The 24863-nt window shown below is 39.3% G+C and overlaps 1 protein-coding gene across 1 annotated transcript in view; it reads right to left on the reverse strand.

Moving 5' to 3' along the window:
• LOC124162266 overlaps positions 1 to 24863 on the reverse strand; it is a 116781-nt gene that overhangs the window by 5685 nt on the left and 86233 nt on the right. The window contains exon 3 of the mRNA XM_046538738.1: positions 1268 to 1333. Coding sequence (XP_046394694.1) covers positions 1268 to 1333 — 66 coding nt within the window. The remainder of the gene's footprint in view (positions 1 to 1267; positions 1334 to 24863) is intronic.

The following is a 24863-nucleotide window of genomic DNA, read 5'->3' on the forward strand; positions in this document are numbered from 1 at the left end:
ATCTCACGCGTGCGTTTCCACGCTTCTTGGCGGTTTTCATTGTAATGATGTACGTGAGTTTTGTTCTGGCCGCTGTTCCCATATCTTCCCTTATTTCTGCTCATGAGGTATTTTTGAGGTTCAGTTCGGATTGCTGTTTCGAGATTCTGAAAATCGTCCTGGAATCAGGGGGATTTCATGAGGGATGGCCTGTCTACTTGGGATGGAGGGGGGTTAGTTGCTCCCTCTTTCAAAATTTTCTCTGTTCGACAACATCCTTTGATTCATTCACTTACGCATTCGAGTTTCATTGGTTTCAATAGATGTGTGTTGGAACATGATGAGTATTTAATTAATGAAAAATTTCTGTCGTTAATTATTTATTACAAACTGATTCACGAGTCCGCGGTGAAAAGTGCTCAGGGGCGGGGACTATGTCTTTGTTACCTTTATCTGTATTTAAAGTAATTGCTCATATAGTATTTTAGTGGTGGCGAATACCAATGAAGGGGAGAGGGTGTGAGATGCTCAGGAGTACATATTATTTTTTTCTTAACAGTGTTAGTTACGGAAACTAGGTAAAGAAAACAAAAAGATCAATTGGATATTTAGTTGTGATTTGATTTTCCACTCTATGCCAGCACAGAACGTAGAACCTCTCGTATCCCTCGGTCACCAAGTTTTTGTATATTTCTTCTATCAATTTCTGCTCCTAACTCTGTCTGAAAAATCACTTGTACCCCTTGACTTCTCACCTTCTCAAATGAAATCGAGGCAATCATCGAAGTAATGGAACCATCTACAACTTGATGTAAGCACTCGCGGTTGGTGAATTAAAAATATATATGTCCCTCTATTTACCGGTGTTTGAGTCAGTGGATCTTTACCGGGTTACATTGCATTACACGCTATTTTAAAAATATAGTCAATTATGGATGTTTGGAGTTATCCCTGGTTCCGTATAAAATGCGTTAAGTTAAATGTAGCGCTTTTTTCTCCGGTACTGCGAACTCTTTTGACTTGTAAAGAAATATTTTCCTACTATTTACAAATAATTTTGCTCTACATAAATAAGGAAGGTTCATTTGATACAATTTTAGGTTTTGCTTCCACAAGAACTAGTAATATAAATAATATCAATTTAGTTAAGAGATATCAATATAATTACTCTCTCTGGGATTCTTTCCGTATTTTCGCGAATTTTTGGCTTATATGTGAATGGAACCTATGATTATACAATGTATTCGGTTTATCTATATTATTTTATAAAATTTTTAATAACCATTACCTGAAATGGCTTCAGAATTCTGCGAAGTTCACCGGTTTCATTGAGTCTCTCGATCTCCTCTGCATCCTGGAAAAAAATGAAATCGCCTTCAATTAATTTTTTACCCATAAATTCATAAGCGGCACGCGCTATGATATGTATGCATTATACGTTAGTCAATGAAATATCTGATGTGCTTTTTAATTTAGCGTTTTAAGTAAAATTTAAAACATTTCATTCAGATTCCTGTGCTAATACACATTTTTTATGAATACATATGTTAGTGATCAGGCTCAAGTCGGGATGATCTTAATTTTCGATCTGAGGTGAGTTCTCGAGAAATTCCATTGATTGACGCATATCTCGGGTAGAAGTGGAATTTTGTGGAATCCCACAAAAAGTTAATCAACCCACCTGAGCTTCAGATTTTAGACCTCGAGAATGACTGCTTCAATCTGTTCTTTTTTGGAATCGACTAGTAATAATAATAGATATAATAAATAGTAGTTTTAGACTAGGTAGTGTAATCTCGGTATAATTGATTAAGCCCAATACGCAGCATATCGCTAAGGCCTTATCTATTTTAAATCGAATGGGGAAATGGCGTTATGGATGGATATATTACTCTGTTTGAATAAAATTCCTGCATGCATGAACCATAAATATTAATATGGTAGGAAAAATAAATATTTATTAAATATTGAATGAAAGACTTAAAAAAATATGGCAACCTAATCACTCGAAATAACATGTTTGTTGAAATAGATTCTTCTGTAGCGTTTTCTTATAATATAATTTTCTTTATTTAATAAAGTAAGGATGGTGTAGAATGTGGGATTTCTTTCGGTGGTTTCTAGCTGGACAATATGCAAGTGAAGTCACTCTATTTCTCATGAAAGCAATTTGAAAAGAAAGGTAGATGCCCTTTCAAGGAAGATTCCGTTGCGCAGGTGTTCATTTTCTGGCTGTAAATTTAACGTCCTTCTTTCCTCCACTTACCAGCCGCACTACCCACCATATACTAATGGTATCCCAAGAATATCCGGTTGGTGTAGCACTGAGATAATGGTTGCTCGGAGACCGTCTGGTCCCGGAGTAAGATATTGCTCTGCCCTTCATAAAGTGTACCTTGAACTTCTTCAGACCTCCAAGAAGCTGAGCAATTTGCATGTAAAAGGCCTTTCATGTATTCTTTTATTTTTTTGGGCCCGAAGTCCGAATTAACTCAGCTTCAGCCCATTTTTTTGGTCACATGCTGTAAAAAGTTATGGCGACTCTCATTGCCTTTTTTTTTTTACGAATATACAATATGCTTAATGGTACTGAAAATTGAAAATAGGCATAAATACATTGCACTACTGGTGCAATCGTGGCGTACCCCTCAATGATATTAAACTTTCTGTAAACCGGTGAAAAGCTAGCTATTGAATGCATCAAAAGATATTAAGATATTTTATAATTTAAAATATTTATATTTAAGATATTATTTTAAAAACAAAGATGATTATATTAAACTATTACAAACTCATTCAAGCATAAAAAAATATGGTATCCCCTGAGGACGAGGAGGATCCTTATATGTTGAAAACATTCAATTTATTTGATTTTTCTATGATCATACTATGGCCAGATGCCTCTAATCTAGATTTACAGAAATAAAAATTAGTATTTGGCGTAAATTGATGCAATTTATGTATCATGAAGGTAGAAATAAAACGCTACAATTCAATTTGATAAAATATTGAAAAAAGTGATAAAGTGTACTGTTATGTTAATGCTGAGCTATGGTGAAACCTTTATCTTGCATTTAACATTATCTGAGTGGACATTTTTTTCTATTTCTCCCTTCTCTTAGAAATAACTTTTTTGAACTTGCGAATTCGATTGTATCGTCAATTAGCTATAACTTATTATGGGAAGAATTCTAAGGCTACAGAATTTATTAATAGTAAATGCATGATATCATGTACTTCATACAAACAGTTATTTACGGGTACATGATGTATGTGAGAGTTAGCGACATTCAATTCTTAACCTTGTTAAGTCCGTCATTTTATTTAACAAAATACTGATTCTATTCAAATTCTCCTAAAACATTAGCGTGAATTAAGATTGTTTTTGCCATAATCAGTTAGAAATGAATTTCCATAGGTAATTAAGGTAATTGGAATCAGATCTCTCTTCTTTTTTGGGCCAGAAATCTCCTATTTTCGGAAACATTTTCCTAGAGTAAAAGTAATTGCACTTAATCTTGACTTTGCGAATACTTATGTTGTGAAATAGATCGTAAGAATGGTTATTGGCTAACGATATATAACTAGCCTTAGACTAGTACTTGGTAACTCGTTCCAAGGGTTTTCCGGTTCATGGGGAAAGAGATCGTTGTATTTTCATGGGGCCATTATAAACTTTTTAATTATTCTTTTAGTTACACCATTTTAACAAAACCGCTAGCGAAATAAAATTCGACCAATATAGCCTTTATTCAGTAACGATTTTTGGAAAGGGTTGCCTCAGCTTAAAACGATTAGCGTTGACTGCCTTGTTTAGCGAAAGTGAATCGAATGAGGTTTTCATCGCAGTTACGTGTATGTAGCTCCGAGAACAAGCTTATTTTTTCTATAGACAAAAGCAGGAGTAAGGTGGTGAATGCGGGTAAGGTTACAGAAATTTAGAGTGACGACAAAAAATGTGAGGTAGCAGTCAAACGACTTGCCACGGTGATTTTTCTCTTTAGAACTGGCATCACATTTCGTAATTGATCGAAGAAATCAAACAAGAGCATTTATGACATTCTTAACGGTCGTATACGCCGGTAAATCTCTAACTGCTTAGCGTGATTACTGAAATGAGCGTAAGCACTGGTTGCTAAAGATATGGGGAGTTTCGGAATTGAATTGTCTATTTAGCCTACTTACGCCTGCTCCTTGATTTTGTTTTCACATTCCTTTGGTTTGAAATCCATAAAGGAACGTGACTTGCTGTAGTAATCCAGTCTTTTATTACGTTCTGTCTCTTAAATCTCAACCGGGAGCAAAACCAACCTTTCTGAAAGAATTATTTTTGTGATGTTATGAAAAGAAATATCTATTCTTGTGACCTTTTTATGAAATTCGAATGATATAAAATTTTGTAGCAACGAATATTCTGTCGAACTTTCATAAGTTGCGACAAATATAATTGCACAGCCTACAGTTATTACGGTTATAGAGAAAAGCTTGATTCTTTTTGTGATGGACCTTTAAGACCCCTTATGCGATTGAATAATACTTTAAAAATTGTATTTATTAGATTTCAAAACGGAAATATAGCACTCATATCTACTTTTAAACGATGTCTAACTTTTATTTGTATTCGTAAGGTTGTTGTTGTCAAAGGGAATTGTTATTAGAATGAACCCGGAATGATCCCAGTGAAAATGTACATCTTATCTTTATCGCCTTCACAAACTTGTTTAATATTGGAGTATATTATTCCACTTTGTAAGTGTGCAAGAAGTATGCTTTTTCATTTTTCTGTTAAGCGTTTTAATATTGTTTGCGGTTGTTCTATCAAAACCAGAGTTTAAGCGACATCTTTTGCGAAACGGAAGTAGTAAGTCTTCAATGGAAACTAATGTGAAAATATGTCATACCTTTGCGGAATTTTATCGCCTGGAAAGGATTAATTTTCACGTATTATAATAATTACCTTCTTATCATAGGTACAGTATGGCATAATCTGCTTAAAAATTTCGATTGACGTTGAAATAATGCCTCAGCTGATGTTCCCATTCTTCTGGAGATGAAGATTTCTCTGTGAAACAATAGTTTTTCCAGATTGAAGTTTTATGGAGCTCCATCTCAAAAGGAGGCCTTTATTTCCAAGGGAACTTTTTGTTTTCTACGTTATTCTCATACTGAATCGCCGCTTTGCATACCTTCTTTGCTACCGCGCTATCTCCTGGGTTTGAAAATGCTGTGGCAATAATGCCTCTTGACTTATATCATTCTTTTTCTATGTCTCGAATTCATAATTGCGGAACCAAAGTCTACCGTTCATTTTTACGCATACGATGAGAATCGTGAAATGTTTTTTTTTCAGGTTAATTACTCGTATTATAAGTCAATACTAGACAATGGCTTGAATATTTTTTTTATTTCTCTGAGGCTTTTGGGGAGGGGGGTTCTATCGCCCTCATCCCCCCCATAGTTACGCCACTGGGCTGCATTGTATGCTAGCAGTCTTAAAAATGCATTCTCGCCTTTTAACAATTAAGGTTAGGACAGAATTGTGCTCTAACGAGAATCTTGAATAGCAAGGTTGTGTTTAATCAATGTGATTTTGACTGTTTGGATCAATCAAAATCATTTCAACCAGGAAGTCTAGCGTTTCATTATTTAGCAAGTATGATCTAAATAATTCGAGAAGGGCAACTACTGATCATCATATGGCCCAAAAAACATCACTTAATGAGGTGTAAACCAGAAAAATAATATCAATGATTTTCAATCAATGCCAAAGTAAAGAGCATGTCTGATATTTTCTAAATGTAGGATAGAATAACCAAGCGAAGGAGGCGTCGTAGAAATGAAACAAGTAAGAGACATCGCAGCTTGTACTAGGTCATGGCGAAATGGAGTTCAACCGCCGATGTTTCTAGTTCCATTGAGCATCGCGAGTAGGTATTCTGCGAAGAGGCTGCTTTTTGCGAAGTGATGTGTCTTCTGGGGCGCAGACTTCGTTAATATTTCCTCAAGAGTTTGGCACGCCTGTGTCGCTGTCGTCCTTTTGTAATTAACAAGCGTCGTAAACACATGAGCTAAAAACTAGGCGCACGCCGGTAGCTTGACATTCTCCTTATCGTTGCAGAGCACGTGCGCCTGCTTGTCTGCGCTCAATCGAATTACGGCTATCCGGTTCACTCGCATTTCAGAGCGTGACTTACCTTGGGAGACGAGTGCGAAAGGTCAAAGGGATGCATCACCTCGCTCCCTTGTCATCGCGTGGAACTTGTCCCGGTAAACCATGATTGCCGACAAGGGGACTGCATTGAAGAGGCCTAATTCCATCCCACGAATGCTACAAAATGGGATCCTCAAGTCGGCCTCAAAATGTGCTGTCGCCAGGGATGGCAATAGGGACTAAACGAAAGTCAAAACCAGTAAAATTTCAATATTTTTGTTCCCAGGAGCAGTGGCGCAGCGAGGGGGAGGTTTTGGGGATAGCAACCCCCTCAGAGCTCAATATATTTTAAAAGTTTAATCCGTTTTACTTATTTGGATCAGTAGTACTTATAGAATAGAGTTAGGATTAATCAAATATCCCTCAGAAAGCCTTGAAACTCGTCATTTTGAACCATTATTCTTAAATATTTTTTGGAGGAGATCCCCCGCAACTCCTGCTTACCCTGGCGGGTATGCAATACCCCCACACCCGTAAGTTGCGCCTAAAACCCCCCTAGCCTTAATTCTTAGCTGCGCCCCTGCCCAGGAGCGAAATATAGAAACAAAACGAAATTGATTTAAACCCGGAGACCTAAACTCGGGGTTGAAACGAAATCGGAGTCAAAACTACTTCGGGTCGAAACTCAACTTAAACTCTGGGACGAAACGAAACGTAGATAATGTATCGCACTGGAGGGACTACGTGCTTCACCTTCGGATAGTTTAGTTTCGACCCACACACCGTGTACGAAGTATGGTTGAATGAAATAGAGGTTCGGCCTATCGCTATTAGATGCATGGAGGTACTCATATTTTTACCACTAACTGGGGAACGGTGAATACAAACCGGACATTCGATTTTTAGCTCGATGTTTTTACCTCTCTACACGTAAGTCAAATGTCATGGGTCGAAACTATTCTCTCTTATATTAACTTCTGGGATCGAAACTCAGCCAAGACCAGAGGGGTTTCGATTAATTTAATTTCAATCCCGGGAGTTAAGTTTCGTCCCGAGTCGAAGCTAAACTCCTTGGTGATTTTAATTTCATGCGGGAACGAAACTAAACCTAGCCCTCTTATTTTCGTTTCGCTCCGGGTCGAATCGAAACATTTTCGTTTAGTTTCACTTGCCATCCCTGGTTGTCCCCCACTGCTCATTCAAATGGGTTTGCTAATGTCGCCACTCGCGTCGCTGACTGACAAAATGCAATTATTTTCGCCAAATTTGCGTTTAAGCCCCTGCATTGACCGATTTTCTATCCATTTCCTCAGTCGGTCATCAGTGGATAAGGTACCTGGACGTCACGCTCCGATGACGTCGTGTTTTCAAGCAGCCGATGAAGATTACTTTTTAAAGACTCATAACTCAGCTAAAAACATTATTCATCCTCCAGATTTTCGGCGAGTACATTTGAGGGAGGGACCTTCTCATTATGGCACTTAAAAAAAAATTGTGCATGTTCCCCATTATGTAATGGAAAGTAAAGAAAACTTTGTAATTCCACATGAATAACCGTTTTTATGTTGGATTACAGTTTTCTTTACTTTTCACTATGTTAAGTAGATTTAGTCACGCCTGAAACAACTAATTATAGCCCTAATACCCCTAATTTTATTTTATTTTCCCGTGAAAATCGGATCAATTTGTCCATCGGCGACATGAGTGGCGAATTTTGTGAGCCCGCCAAAATCGCGATGTGTGACAACACGTTTCGAAGTCGACTTGAGGATCCTCTTTTGACATATTCGTAATTATCATAACCAGTTAACAATATAAAAATTTGTAGCGCATTCGCTTTTGTTGCGGAAGAAGTGTAATATTTGTTGTGGCAGGAACTTGCGTTCTGATATTGAGAACATTGACTAAAATATTTTTCATATAAACACTGATAGCAGAATAGTTTTCAAAGAAGGCAATTTGGGCTTCTTGTCGGATTATCTCTCTCCATTCGGCCGACGTTTCGGAACCCTTGTCGCGTTCCATCATCAGGGCTTATGTTGGAGCAATGTATGGTAGTAGTTCTGAAACAGATTTATAGGGGATGCCTATATATTCCACTGCTTTGTTCCATCATCAGTCCTGGAGATTGAAATGTTTTTTGGAAAGATTCTCGCGTGAATAATTCGCATCCGAAGGCATTCTCCTGAACATTCTCAAACTAACCTTAATGAGTAAATGATATCCTTCCCACTCATGAACTCCCCACAGTAAACCAGTTTATCTATCCATGGGAGGAAGGGCATAAAGGTTTTTACTACTATGCCATTTGCCAATTCTATCATCTTTTAACTGTCTTTACCCTGAAAATTGTTGAGCCTGATCTCTCTACTGTTCACTCATGTGAACAAATGGTATTATTCCTTATGCGTATGCGTTTACAGCTCCGCAAGTACCTCATTATGTATTGTGGTATAAATGCTGCATTATTTTCGTTAGTAACTTTTGTCATTTCTTTTTCAACCATTCATTGCATTCATCGTCGCTTTCATTCTTTAGAACATTTATCGAATTTTTCTCTTCTCTTTTCTCTCCTTGCCAATATGGTGGTGTCAGTATTATGCCTTGCTTTTCTTCAGCATCGTCATATTATTTTGGGTCTTCCCTCGAATGGTTGGTGCATTAATTATCCTGCTTCACTTGAGGATAAGGGAATACTTGGTGCTTCTTTGCTGGCCTCTAGCTGTGTTTTGACTCATGACGATACCTATGAGACTGAAATGTTTAGCGTCTGCCGACGACCCTCGCCATGCTCTTAGCACTTCTTCCTACCCAAAGGCTTAACATTCGCTCTTCTGCCGTGACTGTATTGGGTCGATAGAAGAGTTAGTCGGCGCTAAATTGGTAAGATCAAAAGTGCAAATTACAGATGCTAGGATGATGAAAAGGGCTGCCTGAGTTTACGCGTGTTGTATCGCCTGGCAGATCGATTCTGCCGTGAAGTAAGACTTATGCAATCATCAAAGGTCACCTGCCATATATTTGGATATGGCATCAGATTTTCTGTGAAAAAAGTCTACGATCCCGGGAAAGAAATTGACAGGTTAATGAAGCCCAATTTTCCTCAGCTTGTCTCTGGTAGTTTCGTACACATCTAAAATCTATCATTTTATATAAAAAAACAGATTATTTCAATTTATCCTTCAGTATAGATTACTTAATGTAATTTTGAATTCGTGACGGTCGAATTAGCCTTTATATTTGTAGCCAGTGGTTGGTGTATGGGCAACAACTAGCACATATTCCGATGTGGCGTGGATTTACAATATTACTACCTCAGCTTTCGAATTATCCACGAAGGTCTTGGTTAAAATGTGTTTGAAAGAGATGGAGGATGCTGTAGAATGGAATATAGTTCCTAGTGATACTTGTTTTTTTTGTTCCTATAAAAACCATGTGTGGAACTAAAATGTTCTTGTTTAATAACCGTCAGAAGTCCCAGGGCAGTTCCAAATGGGGCGGGGGGGGGGGTGGGGGGGGGGGGCTATTTGTTTTGTATATCTCACCAGATAGAGTGGCTTCAGAGTTTTGTCGGGGAATTGAATACACTCCATGGCCCATCTGACACAGGTATAGGATATTCCATACGTAGTGATATTTTATTTATTTCATTCTATGGTTCCACGTGTTATAATATACATTTATATTGATCAATCTGTATTGGCTATCTATGTATTCAAGCTACCCCTTCAGTAAAGAATTTCTTTATCCATTATAGACGCGCCAGTTCTGTTGGAACAATGTATGATGGTAACCCCAAAATAGGTCAGTGTGGTACCTATATGTTCCACTATTTTTGCAAAGGTCATTCTGTAATTTTGTACGACTGGAATAAAGTTATATTAAATATATTATAATTTTTTGTCCGCTCTGGCATTTTCTCACTTACTGCGCATTTGAGGGTGATTTTTAAACATACGTCACTGACTAGTCCGCTGAGGTTTCCTTCAGTAAGTGATATATATTGCTCAATTGTCCTCGCCATAGAAAATTATTGCCTCCTGCTGCTGACGGAGAAGCGTGTGAAACTTGGCCAACTCCTCGGTGTGCGAATTTTAATAGAGTCGACTTCATACGTTTCTCGATGCCGGAGAATTTTTTTGCAGGCCTTATTGAGCATACATAATATTATTTCCAATCTCTTGCGACCTGTTTGTAATAAATCCTCAAATAGAACTACCTATTGTATCACTTGGTGTGTTAGTGGGAGAGAAGAACACAAACGATTGCATAATCGCCATAATCCTGGTAGGAGACCGATCTCCTCTGCCATATGGCTCACAAAGACGGAAGCAAATCGGATTGTAACCATGGAACGTTTATTGGGTCAACTACTTTCAAGTGTAGGAGTTGTAAATCTTTTCTCAGGTGGTGTAATAATGTGGCGTTTATGGCGTCTATAAAAACTATTTTCGGCTCCTGGGCGGAATATGAAATTGTGTGTGTCTATGTGACATCAATAATTTTCATTTATATTATTCATTAAAGACATCATAATTCATCGAATTAACAAAGGATGACAGAGTTTGAATTTATTCATCCCCCTACCTACAACAATCGAACCTTCAGCATTTTTATGGGTGGTTTAGAAGCTTATCATTGACTCTGATAATTCAATCCTGCAGCTAGATTTAATTTAATTTTCGCACCCTTTCGTAAGTGTTGCAATCAAATGAGCTTTTCATAGAATTTAGCCTAGTTAACGCTGAAAATTTTAATAACATTTCGTTGTGTTTGTGAGTAATTTCATTCTTTTCTCACAACCGAAACATATACGACAGTTTTTGCCTAACTAATATTTGCCCACTTGCGATTTTCATTGAAAACTCATGAACTAGATGTTTAATGGCCTCTGATTAAATAAAATCTCAATGTCACAAGTCTGTATTTAAAGTTTATCTTTCCCACGCACGTTTTCTAGTGGTTATTCCCAATGTATTTTTCGTAAAATTTCGATGAGAGGCGTTGAATTCCATTCGTCGTGTCGGCACGATAACTTTGAAAATGGTGGGTGCCGTCAGCGCATAAATAAATACATGATGTCCACGCCGGCTTTTTTTCTCTCTCCCTATCTTCACGATTTCACGCGGTGAGGGAAGCGAGTAGGAATAATTGCGCAGTCCTGCGCAACACCTCGCCCCGGCGAGATCTCGTCATCGCTCCTCCCGCATTCCTATAAGAAACTCAAAGCTGGTCATCACCTGTTTGGCTAGAGAACGCGCGGGTCGGCCGGTCTGATTGTGAGCAGTGTTGTAACGATTACTTTTTACGAATTGTAATTTTTGCATCGTTAATAACTTGTCCTATAGAACTTATTCGTGGCATTATATTGCCGTTATTCCCATCCCATTGTCCTTCAAATAATTGCTTGCATCAAACCAACATGTCTTAACCTACAATATAACTGAAAACTTCAGGCTTGACTTTGTGAAACCTCTCCACATTGGAAATTGCTCATATTAATATAATAGTGAACCTGACAAAGTTTTACTCTTATTTCCAACGTCTTAACCACATGAAAAATTTTCGGCTTTCCCACTGGGTGTGGTATTGGGTAATTTCTTTTAGATTCTACCAAGGCTTCCAATTAAGCAGCACTTGGAATATCATAATTAATCGCTACATCAGTAAGCAACAATAAGGGAAACCAAGGATATGAATAAATAAATAAGTACCGTAAGGATTAAACCCCTGAAGACGATGGCAGACTTAGCCGTTGAAACGTTGGGAGAAATTACCCACTACCCGAGAAATTTTTCATCAAAATATACGCCGGAAAAACCTAAAATTCTATGTCATAACCTCCTCAGACCGACCTCCCCATTATTATTATTATATTCCTTCAAGTATGAATTATTGTCGTTTAAACCCACCGCTGCACTTCTTTGTACCTTGCAGTACACGATTCTGCCATTACATGCCACATGTGTTTTGTTTTGCATTCGTAAAACAAGATGGATGACAGTGGCGTAACTGGGAATATGATTGGGGGGGGGGGGGGGAAGAGGGGGTTAGTGGGGGTTACCAAGGGCGTACCCAGGATGAAAACTAGGGAGGCAAGCCATGGTTGTTCAAGTTGTAGGTAAGATTTAAGCATGGAAAAGGCGAATGAAATCAACATTTTAAGGAAACTGTAACAACTCTTTATTAGTTTTTAAAATTATTTTCTTGAAAAAATATTATTTTCCTTAAAGATATTTGCAATTTTTGCTTCTAGGGGGAGGGGGGGCAGCTGCCCCCTCCTGCCCCTCGCTGGGTACGCCTATAGGGTTACCCCTACAAGAAACGGGGAGTTTAGGAAAATATTTGAAAAATATGCCTGAAAATGCATTTCACATCATTTTGGCACTTAAAATTTAACTTCAAGCAGATGCAGTTATTATATATATAAATCTAGACAAGATTTTTAAATAATTTTTTGATATCTCTGAGGCTTTGGGGGGGGGGAGGAGGGGATACATCCCCTTATCCCCCCCCATAGTTACGCCACTGATGATGACACAACGGCAAGCAAGATGAGTGTGATTCGTCAAGTGTTTTCATTAAGCTATGTATTCAGTTGTTTAAAACTAATCAATAATGTTTATAAATATGAAATAAATTGAAAAAAAATGAATTATTCCCGATGAGAATAGTTTCTTTGTATTATCGTTGTGCATAAAAATATTTTATGTATCATTCTTGGAACCATATATGAGTGTATGCATCGCAAGTTATTTCTATGACTCAATTATTCCACATTTTCGCTGAAATATTCGACAGTTGCCTGGTGGACAATCTAACACGAAGGAATTTTAAAAGTAATTTTGCTAATTTCTTTTTAAAATCAATGAGCTGCACTCGTAATCGATTAATTTGTGAACCAAGTAAGTAAAAATTACTGCAAAAGTAAACGTTACAAGTAATCCGATTACTTTTACTCGAGTACTTAAAAACACCTATTATGAGGAATGGTGCGCATGTGATGGAATGGGGGACGACACTTTGCCGGCATGGGATAGAACGAGGATGGGAAGAGTAGGATGTGACCCACTCACCCCGATTCGCGTAGCCGTTCCCTCGAAGGCGGCGCTGGGCGCGGCACAAGCCGCCTAAGGCGCACGAAGAAAATGAGCATCGCTCCGTCATAGGAATCCCGCCGCTACAGCGGAGTTAGTTTCCCTCGATTCCGCGGGAGTCTTTTGAGGATTGGCTCGCGGCGCATTGACCGGCCTCCTGTCGAATGGAACAATGGATAATAGTGGTACCGCTCGCCGACAAATATCGACGATCAAAGCGGTGCTGCGAACCTATACAAAAAGCATTGCATAGAACTCGGCCGAGGGATGAATTCCATCGTTGATTGTGATAATGTTCCTGCTCTTTAAGGAATGCGAACACTTGCGCACTAGGATTTCGAACGGTAGTGACATCTGTTAGCGATGTAATTCGTTTGGATCGGTCGTTATTTTGTGGTGGTAGTGGTGCAAGGTTCTTAGAGTCTGTAGTACTGTCTAAGAACCTTCGTAGTGGTGTATATCCATTTTTTTGCCCAGCTTCTAACACTTCTAAAGGCCGTTTTACACGGGGCACGGAATTGCGCAGGTTAGAACTGCATTATTTTCTAAAATGGCGTGGAATTGCGCGAATGCATGAACGAAATTAGAGCAGGGGCCATTTTGCCATCTCACGTCCACGCATTCTCGCATGTGTTCTAGCAATTCACCGCCTTACACGACGCAATTTCGACTGCGCCTTCGTAAACACGTCAGATTATCAAGTACGTTCCCTGTGTAAAACGGTTTAAACATTGTATCCAAGGGGGCTGCATAGAGGAGGCCCAATTCCATCCCAGAGAAGGCTGATTTCTGTTGCCACTTCGGTCGCATTTTAATCGGTTTTCAAAAATGTCGGCGGCGCGGTGATGAGTGCAATGCGATCCGCTTTTTTTTAATACTTTGTATAGTATAACTTGTAATTGCGAGGAATGCCATTGAAAAGCTATGAATTTGATAGATCACGTCACCATGAATATAAATTTCGGTTTACACACCTGATTATAACTATTTTCCCGTGAAAATCCGATCAATTTGTCCATTGGCGACGTGAGTGGCGATTTTTGTAAACCCATTCTTGCGCGGTGGATGACAACGCATTTAGAGGCCCACTTGAGGATCTTCTTTTGTAGTCTTCGCGATTGTATCCTTAAAACGTTAACAATAAAAAAACTTTGACTGTGTTAGCTGAACATGATGCCAATACCCCTGGCGATCTAAATACTCGGCCAAGGGATAAATTCCAACGTTGATTGTGATAATGTTCCTACTCGAATGGAATGCGAACACTTGCGTACTCGGATTTCGAACGGTAGTGACATCTGCTGGTGATGTAATTCGTTTCGGTCGGTCGTTACTTTATGGTAATAATTATAGATCCGTTTTTTGTGCTCAACTGCTATCATTATATCCTTAAAAAACTAACATAAACTATAATTTTGACGAGCTGAACATGATCTATATATTTCTGGTGATCTTTAAACTCCACGGAGGGATAAATTCCATCGTTGAATGTGATAATGCTCCTGTTCTTTAAGGATTGAGAACACTTGTATACACGGATTCCGAATGGTATTGACATCTGCTAGCGATACAATTCGAGTCGATCGGTTGAATTTTTTTGGTGGAAGCAATAGATCGGTTATTTTGCTCAACTGCTAACATGATATCCTTAAAGCCGTTGAGACTAAAATAAGATAATTTTTTCGATCTAGCATCTTTTATATAATCGTCTGATGCCGCCAATTTTCAAAAATCAATACCGGATTCCCGAAAAATGTATTAATCTCGATATTTTCCGATGTTTAGATATATTAGCCAAGCCTAGCTCGGAAAGTCGGTTGACTCCGGTTCATCATCTGGTCAAAAATCCTTAGATTTGTTTGACGCAGATTCTCACTCAATTTTCCTATCAGCTAATCTTTTCACGCCTGCGTATTTCTTTTCTTTCATATCCTTCTTTACCTGTTCCATATATTTCATTCGAGGTCTTCCGTTTTTGCCATCTACTTGTCCCTCGACGATTGTCTTCAATAGGCCATCATATCTCAAGATGTGGCCAATAAGGTTGTTCCTCCTTTACAAGGTATTATGAGGATTCTCTCCTATTCTTCTCAGGGCTTCCTCATTACTCGGTCGAATAATTTGATCTTCACCATTCTTCTGTAGCACCACATTTCGAAGACCTCCACCCTTAATTTCACCCATGCTGTTATTGTATATGCCTCACTTCCGTAGAGAAGAATACTCCAAATCCACTTCATTCCGGATCTGGGTTAATTTTTTTCGTGTGACTCTAATATGCATTCCAACTTTTTTATTTGTATCAAAAATATCGAGTGAGTGATAGTGCCACCATTGTGACATAATATCGCTAACATTATAGCATCGCTGATAAAGTCTATTCAGGCTATAATTGTTAGTTATGCGCAATCTTCTTAAATTATCGACAATGAAAACTGGCTGCTTGAAAGGCGGTAAATACATTGTCTAATGGCCTGCATTGTGGCTCGGAACAGGCTTGAGTGATATCAAGAGGTAGATTGCTTGAGAAATTATATTCCCTTTGATAACTCGCTAAGTTTTCCATGAGCAATGGGATTTTTCTGAATCCCTCCCGAGAAGGTTGCCACACGTGTAGCGCCTTCTCCTCCTTCGAGCGAGCGTGAGACCTTACACTCGGCATACACTCAATCCAGCGTGCGCACTTTGCTTTGCCCCCATACCACTGCGCGTCTCACTTGCACGGATGGGTTTGGAGTGACACTGGGCGCGCGCGGAACTGTGAAGGGCGAATCGTGTGGTTGAGCGCATAAAAACACACAGGTTCATATGAGCGGTGGCAGATCCTCTTTGAGGTGGCTGCTTTGCGGCAGTCTCCGCGCTTCTCGGTGGTGGTAGGAATAAAGTCCGTTCGACCACTCGGAAAAATACCTAATAGATTCAAGCAATAATTTTTACGCGTTTATTTTTAGCTATCCAAAAGTCATGTTTCAGACCTACATTCATGTTGTTCAGCCATTTTATCTAGAAAACGCTTATTTTCGTGATTATATCACAGTTTCAAAGGTACAACTTTTGATGGAAAATGGTCGGTGGAGGTAATCAAACATGAGGTTTTTAGTGAACCATCCATTGCGCTCCAAAGCTACCCCAATACTTAGGCTTCCTAAGATCTCTCAGTCGAAGTGGATTTTACTTTTTCATTTTTAGGCGTAGTCTACCAGGACTAATTTTATTAACGTGATTATACTGTTTCGAGCACTTGTTTATGTGTATTAGCTTCACGGTTATAACCTTGTTTAAACGTTCGGGGAGCTTCGGAATAAGTAAAGATTAGTCGTAAGAAGGGCCTTCATCTAATATTTATTGCTGAAACAACAAACAGTTCTCTTTCGTATAAAGATTTCGCGGTCCATATTGATTTAAAAGTAACATACTGGTGTATGTCGTATGGTATAAAGGATTTTGCCCGAACGTTTCGTGACAAACTACTGGTCACTTATTTAAGGGAATGATGAAGAAGTGACATTCGACAAATCCGATGTACCTCGCGGTATTCACCCGTATGACCCTTTTTAATAAAAAAACTGGTCATGCCATTTTTTAAAATTAATTAGCTTATTTTCGGAATAAATGAAAAAACTGAATAATTTCGCTCTGGCCATGGTATAATCCCGGCAGGTTTTGGAAGCGATTTTTATTTTCGGGGAAAACAGCGCTAGGGAAGAGAAAACCTTGGACATCACCCCAGTTGCGAAATTGACTGAGAGAAGCACGGCTGGGATTATGCGGGTGGGATTTAAAAAAGATTCTTGAGGGCCGGAGGGAGGAAGGAGGGGGATTTAGCCTTCGGACGATGAAGATGCTGCAGTGCAGAGGTGGGGGTCTCCCGGCGTCTTCGTGCGTGAGAGGATCCCTTTATCAAACCCCCTCCTTAGTGACGCAATCCCCGGGATGAGGGGGTGGGAGAAAATCCGTGAGGGCGAAGTGAATACCTGCCTAGCGCGCGCTCGCTCTTGGGTGTGGGAAGCAATGTCACGGAGCGTTCGCTTTCTGGAAACATCATCGGAAGAATTTTTGTTTTCAGCAGGGATGGCAAGTGATACGAGACGAAAATGTTTCGTTTCGACCCGGAATAAAGCGAAAATAAGAGGCTTTCCCGAACGAAATTAAAATCACCAAGGAGTTTAGTTTCGATTCGGGACGAAACTTTACTCCCGGGAACGAAACTAAATTAATCGAAACTCCTCTGCTCATACTTATGTTTCGATCCCAAAAGTTGAGTGGAGGGGGATAAGATGGAATAGTTTTGACCCATTACCTTTGGCATACGTGTAGAGAGCGAATGGCTAGTTTGCGTTCACCGTTCTACTGTTTCTGGTAAAAATATGAGTGCCCCATTCACCTAATGGCGGTAGGCCGAACCTCTACTTCATTCAACCATACATCGTACTCGGTGTGTGGGTCGAAACTTAACTGTTCGAAGGTGAAGCACGTGGTCTCTCCGGTGCGGTACATTATCTGCGTTTCGTTTCGTTCCAGAGTATTAGTTTAATTTCGGCCCTGTTTTTTTAGTAGTTTGGACTCCGATTTCGTTTCGACCCTGAGTTTAGCTCTCAGGGTACGAATATTACAAAAGAGGATCCTCAAGTCGGTCTCTAAATGCGTTGTCAACCACCGCTAATTTAAATGGGTTTACAAGTCACCACTCGCGTCGATGACGGACAAAGTGATCTGATTTTCGCGGACAAATAAGGTATAATCAGATGTTTTAACCAATATTTATATACGTAATGATGTGATCTACCGAATTCATAAAAGCTCAATGCTATTCCTCGCAATCACAAGCATTATACTGCAAAATATTGGAAATAAAAGTGGATCGCATTGCACTCATCACCGCGATGCGGTCATTTTTGAAAGCCTATTAAAATGTGACGGAAGTGTCAACAGAAATCAACCTTCTATGGGATCGCATTGGGTCTCCTGTATGCAGTTCCTTTGTGCCAGTGTTTTAATCCATTTCGTTTCTACATTCCGCTCCCTTGAACGAAAATATTGAAATTTTACTGATTTTGACTTTCGTTTCGCTTGCCAACCCTGGCTTTCAGGCGCCCCCACCTTGACGAAATGAGCGTGTGCACGAACCCAACCGATTGCTATTATAAACGGATCCACCCGCGGAAACTTGTTTGGCGTCGGGCCTAAATGTCGATGTCTGGCGATTTGAATTACTGCGTCGTTGTTATTTTTTTTAAACGGGAAAATTCTTTGAGAAGCCTCAAATTATTGGCTCCTAGAGATTTATATGCCCAGTGTTTTGTAGGCCAGTGCATTGACCTGTGAATTAGGTAAAATATTCGTCCATCATCATGATCATCTGCCACCAATGAAAAGAGGATTCTATGAGAAGGGAGATTAGTTGCATAATGCACATAGAGAGCAATATTATTTTGATTATTGTTGCCTATGTTCATTCCGAAAAAGCAGAAGAGACTGAATGTTTGCTTTCATTAAAACTGCGTCTAAATATTCGTCTATCATCATGATCATGATCATCATCCGAAGCCAGTGAAATGAAAAGCCAGCCTAGCTGCGGAATATTTTTAGAGAATAATATCATTTTGATTATTATTTCCTGAAATATGCTTATTCTAGCATTAAAAAAGGGACTGAATATTTTATTCGAGTAAAAACTGCTAACTTTGGAGTGGTTCGTTACGTGCAATGGGGAAGTGGAACGAAGAAAGATATTCTCCAGACCGAATTGAAAATTCTTTAAATTTAAGTTATTCCTATTTTATCCATTATCTGCGGAGTATCATATACATTATATAGAGTTTTTATTTTCAAACGCACGAGTATCCTCAGAATTGCCGGACACCAGTATGCGTCTCTCCCGTGGCAGTAGAATTATCCAAGATAGATTGGCTGTAGCAATCTTCTTCTTTAACCAACCTTCAAGATTAGTGATACTAAAAATCTCTATCTAACTTCAAACTCAACTAGCCTTTGCCGGGTACGTAGCTTACTCAAGTTTCCTTGTCCTATCTTCTCGTTGTGTTATTCTCCAAATGTTGTGGGTTACATCAATAAATAGATGTATCTGAATTATACAAAGTTAAATATTTTCATCAGTGGTTTGCAAGGATGGCAAGTGAAACGAAACGAAAATGTTTCATTTATTTAAGTATGCCGGAACTAGCCACGGTGATAACTTTACGGAATCACTCGCAATGCACAATTATACGAAAAATCCACTAAGGAAAAATCATTCACCTTGTCCGGTATAGCCTCGGTAGCTTAACTGGCTAAGCACTTGGCCGGAAATCGAGGGATTCCGGTCAAGGCAAATGATTTTTCCTCTGTGGATTTTTCGCAAGAAAATGTTTCATTTCGATCCGGAGGGAAACGAAAATACGAGGCCTAGGTTGAGTTTCGTTCCCGCACGATATTAAAATCGCCTCTACTTTATTCGACCATACTTTTACTCGGTGTGTGGGTCGAAACTAAGCTGTTCGAAGGTAAAGCACGTGGTCCCTACGGTGCGTAACATTGTCTGCGTTTCGTTTTGTCCCAGAGGTTTAGTTTAGTTTTTACCCGAAGCAGTTTTGACTCCGATTTCGTTTCGACACCGCGTTTAGCTCCCAGGGTTTAATTTTTTTTCTTTTCATGCCTACATTTCGCTCCTGGGAACGAAACTATTGAAATTTTACTGGTTATGACTTTCGTTTAGTATCGATTGCCATCCCTGGTGGCAGGGGCGGATCCAGGATTTTTTTCTGGGAGGGGCACAAGCAAGGCCGTATCCAGGATTTTGTTCTGGGTGGGGCACAAGGATACCTCGTAATTCAAAACGAATGCAATGATAATGGGACCGTATTAAATATCATGCTTATTTTTGAGTGTCTGGGGGGGGCACGTGCCCCCGTGCCCCCCCCCTGGATCCGCCTATGCCTGGTGGTATGGTGTCTCTTAATTCTTGGATTTGTTGAATGTGGATATTTGTGGTTGTTGATTTTAATGATTCTCAATCTAATTGTCTCACAAGACAACAACGCCTTTCCTCTGAAAAAAGTAATGATAGATGAAGCATAGTAAATGCGATTGAGTCACTTTGCGATGGTGAATCACATCCTGAAAAGACGTCTGCAAGACTTAAAAAGATTGAAAAAAAAATCCTCACCATTGTCATGACATCCGCTGTGTTTTCTCTCATCGGAGCGAATATTTCCTTGCTCGGCCAGCCGTGACTACGTGACTCGCAATTTGAGGAGTTGATGTGCTCCACAAAACCTCATCATTAGCTTTTCGCTGGCGTTGTCAGACGGATTGTGCGAGGGAAGTATGTACCTCTGTAAAATATATAGGGTGTTTCAAATAGGACTTGACAACTTTGAAAATTCAAATGCAAGCTTTTTCTCAACACACGATAGACCGTTGTATATGGGACTTGCAGTTCACGAGATGCAAACCGGGTCAATTTCGTAAGGCTGTTGACAAAATTGTCTTATTTGCTCAACGACTTCGTCAGATGTGCTTGGAAGACAATATGATGTCTTATATTTTACTGACAATGAGCACCCCGTTTCTGCAAAACATATATACCACTCATAAATTGTAGGCCTACTAGTAGGATCTTAAGCGAAATTGGAACGAAAATTACGCTGAACTGTTGTCGCCGACTATGATTCCTCAAACCAAAACACGCAACTAGAACGCTCGGGTTTAGTAAAAGCAGCCATCTTAACGTAACTGAAGCTAGCGCTTGTTGCGGCGCGGTTCAGCACTAAAACTACGCTAGTCAAAAATTAATGTTTTACCCTTTAAAACAACATTTAAACCAGCAATGTATCTTTTTGGATAATTTTATAAAGTTTTTTAAGTTGGAAAGTCCTTTTTGAAACATCGCCTTCCGTACTTTCCGTTCTTCATGTATCTCTTCTCATCTCACGACGTATCTCTTCATGTGTTTGTGAATTCCGATGAAAATTTTTTTTTCACCGAGTCACATTATCCACGTGGATATGGCTTTAGCGTCGTCCGGCCTACTATCTTGAATGTGGATCACGGTGCGTTTCACATATGGTGACCATCGAGGCCAGCGGCTCAGCCTTGGCCACTGCGTTTACGTCGGGAGCGAGAAAGAGTGCTGAGGATGGCTGGACACTTGACCGGAAAAGTAGGAGGGACATAAAGATATTAAATATAGTAAACCTCGCTTATGATGAATATTAGGTGACCATCGTTCTATTCTGTTCTATTATGAACGGGATTTCGTTACGTCCATAATAAAGGACTTTGCTTTATACATCACACAGTGGCGTAACTATTGGGGGGGGGGATAAGGGGATAGATCCCCCAAAGCCTCAGAGAAATAAAAAAAATATTTAAAACTATTGTCTAGTTTGGGTATGTAATAACTGCCTTTGCTTAAAGTTCAGTTGTAAGTGCGAAAATTATGTAAAATATATTTCCAGGCATGTCATTTTTCAAATATTTTACCATATTATTCCTGAAGGGGGGAGTGGTCGCCACCCCAGGCCATCCAATCCCCCATAGGCATCTTGTTACGCCGCTGGCATCACAAGATTGCTGGGTTATTTTCCGTAAATTGTCTCTATTTAAGCAGCATTTCCGTAACAATTAACCATAGTCCTACCCTTTCCATCAAACGGCGGTAAAAGGAAGGATTTTAATATCTACGGTAGAACTAGGTATGTGGTGATTTGACCACAAATGAACTCAACTGATGGTATGGTAAGGAACGGTTAAGTGGCGACGATGACTTTATTTCTTTATAAAGAAGGAAATAATTCCCAAAGTACCAAAGATTTGTTCGTAATAGAGATATTCGTACCATCCGAACTCGTTACATGCGATGAAATTAACACTGGCGATCACAGAAAAGTCCAAGGGACCAGAAACTCACCTCGCTACAAGCGGGATTCCGTTACATTTCGATAAGCGAGTTTTATGGTGTTTTTGGGAAAAGCTAAAAATAATATAAGAAAAGAGTTGGATCAAGCAAAATCAAATTGTAGCTAACATAGCAATTCACAATTAGAGAGTCTCTTATGACAAAGTTTTATTCTGACCTACGTTTCTCAACAAAAGCCTAAACACAAAGCAAAGTGGTCTGTGGAAAAACTCAGGTGGAGGAGCTGTTACAAAATTAATTTACTATTAGAAATTTTGTACCAAAGAAATCTTTACACTGGCATAGGTTTCGTCAACAATCAAGACTACGAAATGTGTATAAATTGTGGTGTAGAAAAATGTAGCAAAATATAACTATGGATACAAAATAGCTTTTTTCGTTGTAATCTTTCAGGCGTATGAGAGTTACATTTGCCAATTAATTGCATTAAAATATAGCTCATTGTCGGTGATTGACTGAGTGATTAATCTTGAGAAAATGCAAAAAAATGTTACATCCGTCAACTGTGCCACCATAGCTATCGATGTGATCAGATCGACGAGCGATCGTAGTCGCCGCTAATTTACGTCGCTGGAATGTTTCTTGTCGAACCACGTGAGACTCACGACTTCCGTAGGAGTTTGTGGGTTCCAATTCTGTATCAAGTTCACCGCACCGCTTCCTTCATGGAAAGCATGGTAATTGGATTAAATATGAACTGGAACGCTCATGGTGGTTACAAAATAACTAAAACCCGATTCCTGCATTAAAACCCCCTGCTTCAATAATATTATGGGAAATGGAAAACATTTTGAAAGTTAACTTTTTAAATTTTTTTTATAAAAATATACACCTTGGGAATATAAAATTGAATGGAAATAAAAATTTAAATCGAAATATACTGAATTTAAAAATATTGAAATAAATACTTGCAATTTTCCTCACGACTATAGATATTGTTCATTACGGAATGAGAAAAATGCTACGATAATTGATATTCCAATTGCAAGTGTTTATTTCGATATTCTTTGGCTTTAATTCGGATGTAAACAAACGCTGTAGACGGAGTCAGCCTATCAGACCCACCAGCGAACCTGTGATTTGGGGTGTATACCTAGTTTTTTATTGGTCGTATGCGCAAATTCGAAAATCACTCTTTTTATATCTACTGATGAGGGTTGTCCCTTAGTTGAAATTCAGGAGTTTCCTCGTGAGAAGGAGAGGTTCTCACGGGTGGGCAGAGGCGGCGTGCGCGCGGAGACTTCATGCCATGAATATGAATGACTATCATGTCATCGAGGGAAATAAGATTAGGTACTACTCACTTGGAGATACAGAGTGGAATTTTCGCGCCAGACACGGTCGCTACATCTAGTTTGGCTGCAAGTCGGGTGTGCAACCAATTGTCATGTATACATGAATTACCGCGAGAAAAAAGTGCCCTGGACTATTAATCGAACCTAGGACCTTTGGCTTTCAGTACCACTACGCAGGCCACTGCGCTATCTAGATTCCAGAATCTTCATGGCAATTTTACCGAGGTTCGCGGTCCATCGAGGATGGCTATGTGAGGGATAAAGGACTTCAACGAAGCCTCAATCAACTGGCTAGTTGAGAGGCTCTAACCTGCGCTAAGGCAGCGCATGGCGGTATGCATATTATTTCGAAGTGCGCAATGAAGGCTTAGCATACCAGTGTTATTTTTAACGGTAAATTCTTTTATAATTTTTTATACGAGTCACGGTGCACAGAATAAACTAATCAGATGTTACGCTGTAACCATTAAATAAATATTTTCTACGGTAATTTAATCCTAAGATCCATGGGCTATCTGCATGAGATATGCATTGTATTTCTATAGGGTAAATTAAATTTATCGAATAAATTCTGATTAAGTTGGGAATTATCATTCATGAGTAGGGGCGATAACTATTTGATAAGTACTGACGTTAACGCAGACTGTGTAGCCAAACTATTTATAGTCAAGATACTTTGTGAAGAAGTAAGAGCAAATTTTACTGAATCATCGCGGAAGGTTTAGTGTTTAATGCTAATAGTCACCTGTCAGGGCGAGCGAAAATTCCATGAAGAATTTTCTCTGTGCTGTTTTCTTTAAAAGTTATGTGATTACAGTCATTTAAATGGAAGGGCCATTATTCAAACAATTTTTTACGCATCATTCAGTGGTTCAATATGCATGGTGTATGTTTTCCTGATTTGAAAATTATTTTTTGGTCGACGAACATAATAATCTGAAGGCAACCAGTCTCAGGGAAGTATACCGCAGTAATCTTGCATCCGAAAACTTCCTTCTCCCGTTGATACATTTTCATGCGCGTATCTTGAATTAATAATCCCATCTGTTGTCACAGTGTCCCTTTCCACTAGTTATTATGGGGAGAAACCGGCTTCTTCTGGGGAAATGACTGGAGGAGTAGTCCCGTATGGCGCCTGACTAATGGAAATCGTGACCATAGAGTTCTTGCTCGAGTTTGTATTTTCTCTCAATTAAGAGGCGAATTAGCAAGCAGGAGAATTCCCCCGTGGCATTCGACATTATTACCTCGGTGTGCACAACTCTTGCGCCGGTGCGGTCCACCTACCATGAATCTCCATTAGTGAGCGCTGAAGGAGGAAAACAAAAAAAAATAAAAAATGTCTCGGGCGCTCTTTTAGCGCACGTCTGCGTTAATTGAAGAGCGGAATCGATTTTTCGAGACTGGTATACATAGTTGGA

This window comes from Ischnura elegans, chromosome 7, assembly GCF_921293095.1.
Source record: "Ischnura elegans chromosome 7, ioIscEleg1.1, whole genome shotgun sequence".
In the NCBI taxonomy this organism is placed as follows: Eukaryota; Metazoa; Arthropoda; class Insecta; order Odonata; family Coenagrionidae; genus Ischnura; species Ischnura elegans.